Source organism: Polyergus mexicanus, unplaced genomic scaffold (assembly GCF_030449975.1).
Source record: "Polyergus mexicanus isolate NDT 795.1 unplaced genomic scaffold, iyPolMexi1.0 SCAF_27, whole genome shotgun sequence".
NCBI lineage: Eukaryota > Metazoa > Arthropoda > Insecta > Hymenoptera > Formicidae > Polyergus > Polyergus mexicanus.
In genome coordinates, this window is record NW_027223347.1 from 1,849,581 (window position 1) to 1,861,936 (window position 12,356).

General features: G+C 32.4%; 1 protein-coding gene across 4 annotated transcripts in view; it reads left to right on the forward strand.

Annotated features, from left to right (window-relative positions):
- LOC138943576 (protein artichoke) overlaps positions 1 to 12,356 on the forward strand; it is a 327,808-nt gene that overhangs the window by 211,669 nt on the left and 103,783 nt on the right. For 3 of the 4 annotated variants that reach the window (XM_070314512.1, XM_070314511.1, XM_070314509.1), the window contains one exon: positions 5,580 to 5,664. The exons of the other annotated variant lie outside the window; for it this stretch is intronic. In XM_070314512.1, the coding sequence (XP_070170613.1) occupies positions 5,623 to 5,664 (42 nt within the window). In that variant the 5' untranslated portion in view covers positions 5,580 to 5,622. The remainder of the gene's footprint in view (positions 1 to 5,579; positions 5,665 to 12,356) is intronic. 4 annotated transcript variants of the gene reach the window in all.

A 12,356-nucleotide genomic window follows, 5' to 3' on the forward strand; every position in this document is an offset into this window, starting at 1 on the left:
ATGGAGCCTCGAGGAACTAGTAATTACGAGGGAATCGAGGTCGAGAAACGATTTACGGCTGAACGAACGGCCAATGACTTCTTCCGTGGGAATACGAAAAAGGGTGTTGCATTTCCGTCTGGCCACGAAATGAATCCTCGCACCCGACTGCCACGATCGATCGATCTTACGAAACGATTTGAGAGCACCTTTAAGGGTTTAGGAGACAACAAGGAGCAGAAGCGAGATGCCGTTTATGGAAAGCCGACGGCTTATCCCTGATCCGCTTATGTCACTCGCTAAAACTAGCTGTTTGTTTATTATGGATTGTTACGTTAATTTATGTACAATTTTATGGGGACAAAATGCGTAAAAGCAAATTAAAAATGTTTATGTTTCATTATTAAGTTTTTTATCTTATATGAAGTATAAAAAAATTGAAATATTCGTGTTATTAAGAAATTAGATTTTATTTTTAGAAATTAGTAAAATTATTTATATAATTAATAAAAACAGATAATCATTTTATATTTAATTTTTGTGATCTGGAATACAAGAAAACAACAATTGTATATATTTATAATTATAATAATATAAAGGTAACTGATGATTGAAATACGATTTCGCTTGGAAGTAAGACACAGTTGCAATAAAAAAGTGAGATCACAGGTTAGCTATCTTTAAAATGAAGGAAAAGCCGTTATTTATCATCGTGTAAGTTTCGATGCGAACATCAAACATCGCGCATCGGGAAAATCCAGGTCAACCGATGAAAACCATTTCCGCGGGCGCATATCGATCGACGACGCGCTGTTATATCGTTATTGTTAATCTGGCTATAATCGTTTTTCGACGCTGTTTCCCGAGAGCGAAGTGAGCTTCCTTCCGCGTACGACGATGGGGTTGAATTTTGATGCCCGACAAACTAGCAACGCGAAAGATTCGCGATGATAAAAGTGAAGCGACAAAAATAGATTCGCCATGTCAGCGAATAAGGGATGAATGAAGAAAAGGAAGATAGGTGGAAAGAAATAATAAAAGAGAACAAAAATATAGGAAGAAAGTAAGAAAATGAGGATGAAGACAAGAAAGAGACAGAGAAAAAACGGATAAGCGTATCCAAGAGACTTTGAAACCAATAACTTCGCGTTTCGGGCAAATGGGCCTGCATACATGTGCCAAGATATGGATCTCGGTACCATCGCCGACCGAATTTTAAAATCTACGACTGCCACGTGCGAGATCGAGTTTTGATGGACTATAAAATCGCAATTTTGCTGTCTCTACCGATTCGATATGTGTACAATGCGAAATATTCAAAAGATTAACGTGTGTATCTCAAAAAATGTATTAATTTAAACTCTATCATATACATATCAAGAAAATAGATTCATTAATAATCAACCTTAATAATTAATCGTATACAATATGAATATCGCAAATTCGTCAACCACTTGATTCGCCTGTTTAGCGATTGTTTCAAAAACATTTGTAAATATGTTTAAATGGTCAAGCTCAAATATAATTTTAATTCAACTATCTCGCTGATGCTGCTTGGTTTGATGGAAAATGGAGCGACGAAGATGACGCGCCCCGTCACAACTAAAGATGAAAAATCAAGCGAGATTCTAGATTCGTACATCACGAACGCTGTTTTCTTCCCATTCAATGGCAACATTCGGATGTACCAGCGATACTCGACGCAAAAACGAAAAGTCGACGAATGACGGCCAGTCGCCAAAATATAGCTCGGTCCAGCGCTTGCCCGTCCATCGTTTCCCAAAAGCATCGTTCGATGCTGATTGCTCTGGTGCAATCCATATTTCGACATTGACGTTTTGATATGACGTATGCGAGCGACGGAATAACGCGGGAGTTAACAGCGGAATAGAAAATAGGACATTTTTTTCCATCGGCTCTTACAATTAAGAAAAAAATGCACATTCATATATGTATCCGCAAGAAAGATTTCTTTATATTAATCGGTACGATCATAAATATAAAATTTTCTGATAATTATATTCGTCTGTAAAACTACTTAAAAATATTATATCTATGATATCTATGAAATATTAAATATATCTTGATCTATCAAGATTCGTTTTCTAATAATAAAGCGGATTTTATTATCCGCTTCTGTATTCCTTCAATCAGTTATTATATTATTATTGTTATTTTATTTCTTAAATTGATCATTGAATTTTTTGCAAATCCGCACTAAATTATTATTGAAAAAAATAATTTTTGTATTACATTATAAAAGAAAACAAAAGATTTACCGTTTAAACTACAAATGTTCATTTATCGAAAAACTATAATTTCGATTTTATGCAATGAACATAACAATTCCCACCATCGTGTCAAAAAAATTATGCATTTTTTTTTTTAATGCGCGTCTAAACTGCATATATAAAGAATTTGCATAGCTTTTTACATAGTATATTTCTGTAGTATAGAGTTTGTTTACGGAAAACTTTATTTTGGATATTGGCAATTTTACGTTGGAATTTATAGCGGCCGCGGGCTGATTCATCGAATATAAAATTTTAGTTGAAAAAAAAAAAAAGTAAAAAATGTGCCAGACCACAATGTCTAACCATGCCAGTATATTTATCTCTTGTAGGAATTATCTGTCTAGTAGCCATTACTCAAATTCAATTGTAAAGTCGACATTTTACGTTGTTTAATTAAACTATTTTTTTCTTTTACATTTTGCAATGAGTTTTCGCGCTTCTCGTTCATCGCCATTGAGTAACTTAACGCGTCGCATCTTTTTCTCTCTTGTACATAAGATAGGGGATATACTTGACGGTCAATAAATTAGAGCAGATTGCCGTCGTGGAACAAGCAATTTCCTCTCTTGCCTTCGCTACCATCTTTGCATACCCACCATACCCATCTAACACTTTGGCGAGATAGTTAACGCGAACGTTGCAATACAAGAGGATCGTAAAATCACCCATATTAAGTTAGCCCCCCCACCAACGCCAAATTAAATCAAATACATCAAATAATTTAGTGCTAATTATGTGCTAATTAGTTGCCGTAGTCCGAATTTTGTTGCTCAAACATATATAGCAACAAATTCTAGTGTATTTTATTTTTTGATTCGAGCTTTATATATATTTTTTTCACTATGGGGGGGGGGGGCTGGCTTAATGTCAAGCTAGCACCCCCCACTTTGAATGTAAATTCCTGCTAAACGGTTTGAGCAACAAAATTCGGACTACGGCAACTAATTAGCACATAATTAGCACTAAATTATTTGATGTATTTGATTTAATTTGGCGTTGGTGGGGGGGCTAACTTAATATGGGTCGCCCGAGGACCGTGCGAATCTCGGCCTAAGACGAAATTAGAGAAATCGTTGATGCACGGGAGTTCGCTGATTATCCGAGAGCATCAATGACGATATTCAAGTATCCGTGGATTACCGAGTAAACATATACCGAGATCGATCCCCCGACAATTCCACGCTACAATAATTATTTTACGATTCTGAAATTCATTAGACGATGAAATGAGAATTGAATAATTAATTCGAGGAGATCATAATTTTTCCACGCGGCATTTTGATAACTTTTCGCGCGATGAGCTCTTTAATCACGCGAGCAAACGCGAGTTTTCGCTACGGATGAGTAAAGCGCAAAGGGCCCGCGTGCGTTCATTCCCGACAAAAATGAGAATGAGAGAGGTAGTTACCCCCAAAATTCACTTTCGATGGATGAAAAGATGCGAGAGATACGGAACGCGACCGTAATACGTCTCGATAATCGCGCTTGTGCGAAGAGCGTTACGGAAAATTTAGGCTGGACGGATAGGTGGGGGGAGGGGAGGGGAATGTCGTCGAATATCTCTTCCAAGAACAGGAGCGAGCGAGTTTTTTGCGAGAAAAAAATCGTGCGCCAAAAAACCTTCGCGATACGAACAAGGATAAGATAACGAAGCTCGAGCGATACTTTTGCAATCTCGCGATTATTTTCTGGCGAAATTATACATATAATGGAAGAAGAATCATATATTTTAAAAGAATATTAAAGTATATTGAAATACGAAACGTGTGAAAAACGCGACGCGAAGCTTCACCAATTGTAAAATTTCTCATTTAGCTGTTGGTACTCGTGGTTTCTCGCGGCCATAGTTTTAAAACTAACCAATCACCAATCAAGAATCGAATGACCGTGATTGGTCAATTTTACAACCATGAATATTATTAAACCTGACGTGTAAAATTAGTCGACTAACCGAACACATTTTTTTTTTCTCTTAAATAAGAATATTTTATTAGGAATGTTCATATGTGGTGTGTGAGCTGCTTTTCAGATATATTCCTCCTCGAATCTTACACATTCTATTCAACGATTATTCTCGTTGTATTATCGTTTCGCCATGAAAATTGATCGAGATTTTGTAATATAAGCTCTCTCTCTCTCTCTTTCTCTCGAGCCGCGCTTCTTTGTTTATATCTGAATGTTTACGACCAACTTTTTTGAACGCTTCTGTACCGAGACGTTCGGCGACGCGGTCCTCCCCTCTCCTCGCCTACCCGTCCAGCCTAAATTTTCCGTAATCGTGTCAGTCTCTTCACACAAGCGCGAGTCTCAAGACGAATTACGGTCGCGCTCCGTGTTTCTCGCTCTCCGTCTTTTTATCCGTCGAAAGTGAGATCCGCGTACGAACGAGTGTCGGGGGGGTCTTGTATCGAATAACAGGCGATTATCCGAGTGTAATATATTAACCCGTGTAATCGTGATTAAGGCATCTTTCGATATATATATACTCGCAAACGACAAGATTTTTCCCACGCATCTTTTATCTATCGAAAATGAATTTCGCATCCGAACGAATATTCGAAATATCCGAATCGAGAGTAATTTGTAGTTTTGATATATCGACTTTATAATACGATACAACGATCGATGAATACATTATTTAACATATTTTTAGGCGCTGAAATAATTTACTCGCTGTCGTATATAATAATATTGCGTTGAAAATATAAGCGCGTCGCGTTCGACACGTTTCTGCTTTAATATTCTTTAATATTGTTTTCGAATGTAATCCTTTTTTCAGAGTTATATTCACAATTTCATAAATCGAGATCGCAAAAGAGCGTCGCTCGAGCTAGTTTGATTTATCTCGCGCAGGATTCTTCGCGTACGGTTTATTTCTTGGAAGAGACGCGCTCGCTCCTTTTCCTGGAACGGATATTCGACGACGCGTTCCCCCCTCCCCATCTACTACTACTCAACCTGCCTAAATTGTCCGTAACCGTTACAGTAACCGTCGTATTGCATTAGCGTGCGAGATTGAAATATTCTTTCCGTATTTCTCGCCTTTTTTTATCCATCACAAGTTTATCCCGTGTATAAAGTGGATGTCGTGAGTATCGGGAATGTCGATTAGAGTCACGGAAAATCGTCTCCGTCCATTTATTAATACGCGATTATATGTTCTTTCGTGTTTATAATCGGCATGGAAATAATTTTACCGCGTCATTGCATATGGCGGATTTTGGACTACGAGTGAAATAGTGATTATGAGAATAGTGATTATGCACGAGTGGACAAATTGATAGACTGTCTCGTCTCAATTTGAAGCGAAGGGAGCAACCGGAAACGGAAGGGATCTCGCGATGACCAGATGCAGAAAGAAGTGAGACATGCAAGGGCGGTGCATCGGTCGGTGAGTAGAATTTATTATTAAACATTTAAAATTGTCAATATAATTTTTAGTTTATGGAAACAATAGTATTGAAAAATCGAGTTGTTTTTTGATTAATTATTTATAATCTGATAATCATATAAATATTTAGAATTAAAACTGACCATATTATTTTTGCCTTGATTATTTCTGTTATTCGTCATTAATGATTACTGATGATTTCATAATTATAATCTTTGAGCGCATTAATTTTACTATTTTATTAGCATTCGAACTCGATCATTAATACGATTACATTTTATTTAACTCTGATCACTCTGTAATCTTAACATCCTTAACGCGTCATTTTTAGAGAATGAAAATTATCCAACATGTGCATTAACGAAATTAACAATATGCGTGTCAATTTATTTTTTAATTTATGGAAACGATGATATTGAAAAATCGAGTTGTTTTTTGATTAATTATTTATAATCTGATAATCATATAAATATTTAGAATTAAAACTGACCATATTATCTTTGCCTCGATTGTTTCTATTATTCATCATTGATGATTATTAATGATTTCATAATTATAATCGTTGAGCGCATTAATTTTACTATTTTATTAGCATTCGAAATCATCAATAATACGATTAGATTTTATTTAACTCTGATCACTCTGTAATCGTAACATATATCTTTAACGCGTCATTCTTAAAAAATGAAAATTATCCAACATGTACATTAACAAAATTAAGAATACGCATTTTGTCTAAAAAAGACGGGAGAAAGAAATGGTGAAATTAATGCGCTTTTAAAGCTTAAATTACATCGACGCGCGAACAAAAGGCATTAAGTGTATTTGCATGGCGCATGCATAAATACATTTGCATATTTACGATATATTTATATTCGCGTGCGCGTGTGTGATAGATTCAGTTATCGCACCCGGTATTCGCAACCCGCGATAATGTTGCTATCGATGTCGCGTATGTAGATACAGAGCGGAATTAAAAAAAGCCGGAATATAAAGATCGGATGCCGTGACGGCGATTATAAGTGCTTTCAGGGAAGACGTATACGTTAATGATTGCGTAACAGCCGGCGTTTCTCGGTGCTCTTACGCAACGGCAAAAAATTATGCAATGTTTCATCGAAAAGTCTGCGTTCGCGAAGACGCACTTGAGCGTCCACGTACGCGCGATTATTGTAAAAGGAATAACACACGTAATTGTGTGCCTCCTTCGAATCACTTTAATGTTCGTCTGTTTGCGTATACGACTCGTATATATAAGAGCAGCACAGATTTAAACTTGTCAATCTTAAAATACGAATGAGAGATATTTCTCTCTCTTTTCCACATCTCCAATATGCAATAATAAATTTAAAATACATATAGCGAATATATATAGAGTTTAAAATAGCTCGTGATTGAAAATTATATTTAGACTTTAAGTATTTGTTTTTTAACATACCGTAAAGCTTTTTATTATGTCAGGTATTTTGCATAATTTATATTTAAACTCTATATTTAAATGGTTCTATATTAAAGTGCATTTGTCTGTCCCCTAATGCATTTGCATTTTTCTTCTCATGATGATCGAGCAGTTTGACGAGACGTAGTGAAAACAATGAAGGAGAAATTTTTAATAACGATGTCAAGTTTTTAAACGAGAGTGATGTTATGAAAAAAATTATTAATTATCAAGTAATTAAAAAATAAATTGAAAATTTATAATACAAAATTTTTATAATGTATACATATCTAACTATATATACATATCGTTATTCTAAATATATATTTTTTCAGTTTATTATAGTTTATTTTTATATAACGTACTTTTATACGTATAATGCTGTCCATTTAAATTGTAGATTTTAGATAAATTTTTCATTTGTTTCACAGTAAATCAAAACGCGATAAATTACATATTCAGAGTAAAACGAAACAAAAGAAAATATTACTTAGATTATTATGTTGTATTGTAATATTCATTCCACGTTAATTCGTTTCTAGTCTGGGCTATTCATTATCGACCCGTATTAAGTTAGCCCCCCCCACCAACGCCAAATTAAATCGAATACATCAAATAATTTAGTGCTAATTATGTGCTAATTAGTTGCCGTAGTCCGAATTTTGTTGCTCAAACCGTTTAGCAGGAATTTACATTCAAAGTGGGGGGTGCTAGCTTGACATTAAGCCAGCCCCCCCCATAGTGAAAAAAAAGTATCGATTCTTAATACTTTAAGACGAGCAACAAATTCAGTTTCTTATATATTTCGATAGTATATTGTCCACAGATTATTTTAATACCAAAAACATGCGAGCAACAAATTCTTTTAGTTAATTTATATAATATAAGAGCGCGTCGTATAGGGTCCGCGGCGACAAAGTATCGATTTTTAATACTTTAAGACGAGCAACAAATTCAGTTTCTCATATATTTCGACAGTATATTGTCCACAGATTATTTTAGTACCAAATACATGCGAGCAATACATTTTTTTATTTACTTTTACTTCGCGCAAGTGAATGGTACGGCGCGGCGAGACTGAGTATATAGTGGTATTAATTAAATGATATACTTTTTTAAAAATATTTTTATGTTATTTTAGAGCAACAAAATAGCAACAAATTCTAGTGTATTTTATTTTTTGATTCGAGCTTTATATATATTTTTTTCACTATGGGGGGGGGGCTGGCTTAATGTCAAGCTAGCACCCCCCAGTTTGAATGTAAATTCCTGCTAAACGGTTTGAGCAACAAAATTCGGACGGCAACTAATTAGCACATAATTAGCACTAAATTATTTGATGTATTTGATTTAATTTGGCGTTGGTGGGGGGGCTAACTTAATATGGGTCGTAAAATCTAGTTATTGCATATCGCGCAAAGATTATTACGATCGAGCACCATTTGGCCATATCGTTACAGAGAAGATAACACATATCTCCAAGTGCTGTTGATGTTCTTCTCGGATGAGATACGCATTCATTTATTTCTCACAAAAATTTCTTGTTTATTAGATTCATTTTTTGAAAATATAACCATCGTCTTTTATCTAGCAAAATGTGTTGATATATTTTTACGTAAGTCTTCAAAAATTTGGTGTAACTTAAAAAAAAAAAAAAAAAAAAAAAAAAAAAAAAAAAAAAGATATATTGTATACAAATATATATTATAATGACATGCAAATCACATAGTATGCATTATTAACAATTACAATAAATTTTTCTCAACACGTTTTAGAACATGTATATTGCTTTAAACAATACACACCATTATAATTATTATTATTTGCTATCTAAATCTGATGTTTGAGAATTTCTATAATTTTTGCACATTTTGTCGTATTAGTGGAAATAACCATCATATGCCAGAAGTACGCGTTTAATTCTTACCAAGATGACATTGCACATATTTACAGAATATTTTCGCAAGCGTACATCTGTTCAGCTACTTCGTAATTCGCTGTAATATCCGCACGGGGATTCAAACCCGAATGTAATCGCTACGATTAAACTTGGATGAACACAGAGACTGATATTGGATATCCGCCGTCATTGGACGTAATGAGATGGATTGCGGGGAAACTTAGGAAATAGTTTCGCATTTATTACTTCTTAATCGGGGCTTTCCATGTCAGATGGATCAGTGACATATAGAGCAGATTTATCGTTATTATGACAAAGTTCTAGTCTAATTGAGATATAACCTATCGTATTCTAAACGTAAAGAAAAGATACAAGATTATTTATCTAATCATAAAATGAGATTTTTTCTTATTTAAATGTTCCCTTTTAGAAGCATTAGAATTATATAGAAAATATTTTACACATTTTTTTTTATTGTGCAACTTGTAAATATAATATAAAATAATATTGTCCACAGAAAGATTTTTTATATATTTATAAATATATTAAAATTTGATATATATAAAAATTTTAATATATTTACAATATCAAGGAAATAATATTTTACATTATATTTGCAAGTTGCATAATAAAAAAAAAAATTGTGTTAAATATTTTCTGTGTATATTGTAGATATATCAAAAATCTTTCTATGAAGATCAGAAATAATATCGAAAATAATATGTATTATATCTCTTAATCATTCTTATATGTAACTTCATTTTTTTCTTTATTAAAAGATTAAAAAGAACTTGTTAGAAGGAAAATATATTTTTATCTTGACACCGTTTATTACATATGAGAAATGTGACATAATACAAAACGTGTTCATACATGAATATTCGTAATAAAGTTGCAAAGAAACGATGCGAATGCCGTGAACAATATTGTTGTCGCACCCAATGCATAACGGTAAATTTATATATTTTTACTGTATGCATGTATATATGTATTGTATATGTAAGCATATAAATAAAAGAGGGATTGTAATGATAATGCATGCCTGTTTCCAACACGCGGCAACACATAGAAAACGTCAAGTTATATTGTAGTAAAACCAACATATTACAAGGCAGATTTTTCTCGTCTTTCCTTACATTTGTGTTTTCGAGATATTTCTTTCTAATCAAAATCTCGCTCTCTGTACGGTACAATAAAGCTGTGTTGTTCCGAAATTTATTATTAGTACTGGTAATCTATAATATATGTTACGTGAACTATAGATTTTTAGTACTGGCCGTTTCGGGATACGGCCTAAGTTAGACGTAAAAATACATAACAAATGCCATCATATAACGAACCTCTATTTTCTAATTTGGACAATATTATTTTACATTTTATTTGCAAGTTGTACAATAAATTGTGTAAATATTTTGAACATATAACATTATGTACTCTATTATAGTATTGAAATAATCGGCTTTTCTTGAATATCAAAGAATCAATTTCTGCTTATATATATAGGCATAAAATACGCGGGCTTTTATATAGGGTGACAATTTTCATGCTTGTCATTTAAAATTGCTTGATCACAATAGTTGATTCTGCAAAAATGTGATTCCAGAGGTGAATTCCAATTTTTGAAATTTACCTTTGTTTTATATCATATATATTGTAGTTAAAAAATATATACACAATTTTTCCAATAAATATAATAAAAAGATGGAAAAAAAAATGAGAATTCTTGCCTATTAAATATTTTTATCTTGATTAATACTTCCGATAATATTGCACAATATATTACTAAATTATACATTATAAAATACACGCGCTAAATCTAATCAATATCATTAATGGTCCTGCTAATTAAAATCTTTATTATAAAAGTACAATAATTAAACGCGTTTAAAATACACGGGGAAAAAAGTACGATATAAAATAATTAGTTAATTAATAATTACTGTACTGAGATGTTCTCTTATATATCGTTTCTTTATTATTAAATTATTATTTACTTTTTTTCACGTTTTTTCTTAATTTTTTTAAGTAGTTAAAAAATATTATATAGAGATAATAAAGAAAATGAATGATTATAAAACTATTTTGTAAAACATCAAATCTTTCTCTCTTTCTCTCTCTCTCTCTCTCTCTCTCTCTCTCTGCGATATTATTTATTTTAACAATCGCAGCAACAATATAAAACAGAAAAAGATAAATCATTCTTCGTAGTAAAAAGATATGATGTGGTACATTTACTGTTGTGTAAATTTATAAAATTGATCTGACGGCTCTATCGAATTCTCTCTGTACACGATACGATAAAAATTTTTGAGAGTTGTTCGATTTATCTGTAATCTGGCAGAAAAACTGGCTAGTAAAACTGATAAAATTGCATTTTCGTTTATCTATAAGCTCTTATGTATCGTAAATACAATACATATTGATTATCTTTGTTAACAGTTATTTCCTTTTACGCATTAGTCAAAATATAAAAAGTGAAATTTGTTGGTTCTGTGATAATTTTTTGAATTAAAATATAAAAACGCAATATTGAGAGTAATTTGTTACTTTATTTAAAAACGTCTTTAATATTTTTATATAGTATATAACATTTTCAATACCATATTTTTATCAAGACACCAGTTAAATATCTATTTCTTTAATTGAAAAAAAATATGTTAAATTAATTGATTATTAAATTGTTCGTAAATGTCGTATTTTTCTTATTTTTCTTTTATATTTGAAAATATCTCTCACGATTCAAAACAACTGACATCTTGATTATTCAATTAGAAGAGAGACTTAGATTTTTGTGCTCATTCATATCTTAACACAAGTTATTTACCTGTACGATTTTCTCGTTTTGTTTGCGAATAAATGGATGCTTTCATTTTCCGATTTACAATTAGCCGTATTCATCCGGCCCGATGACAAAATTGTTCCACGAAATATTACAAAATTCATGTATTGGAATATCAACGGTTTTTTAATCGATCTTTTTTTCTTCAGAGTTGCTCCATATTTGATATTTTACCATGCGTAACACGCACTATCCGATATTCACAAAATTTTATAAATTTTTATAATAATTGTAATTTAAACGCGTAAATTGATAATAGCTACAAGAGATTTATACAATATATCATATCGCGCATAAATATCAATTGAAAACGCTTATTTTTATATCAATTAATATAAACGATTATTCTTTCATTAACATGTTTTATTATGTGTGATTAGGTCCGATCGTGATAGGATTTAATTTTATATTTGCAATTTATTTTTCTCTGCAATTTGCAGCTATTATATCTGAGAAATATACAAGGAAAGAGAGAAGACATGACAATTACAAACATAATTATTTCTACGATAGGA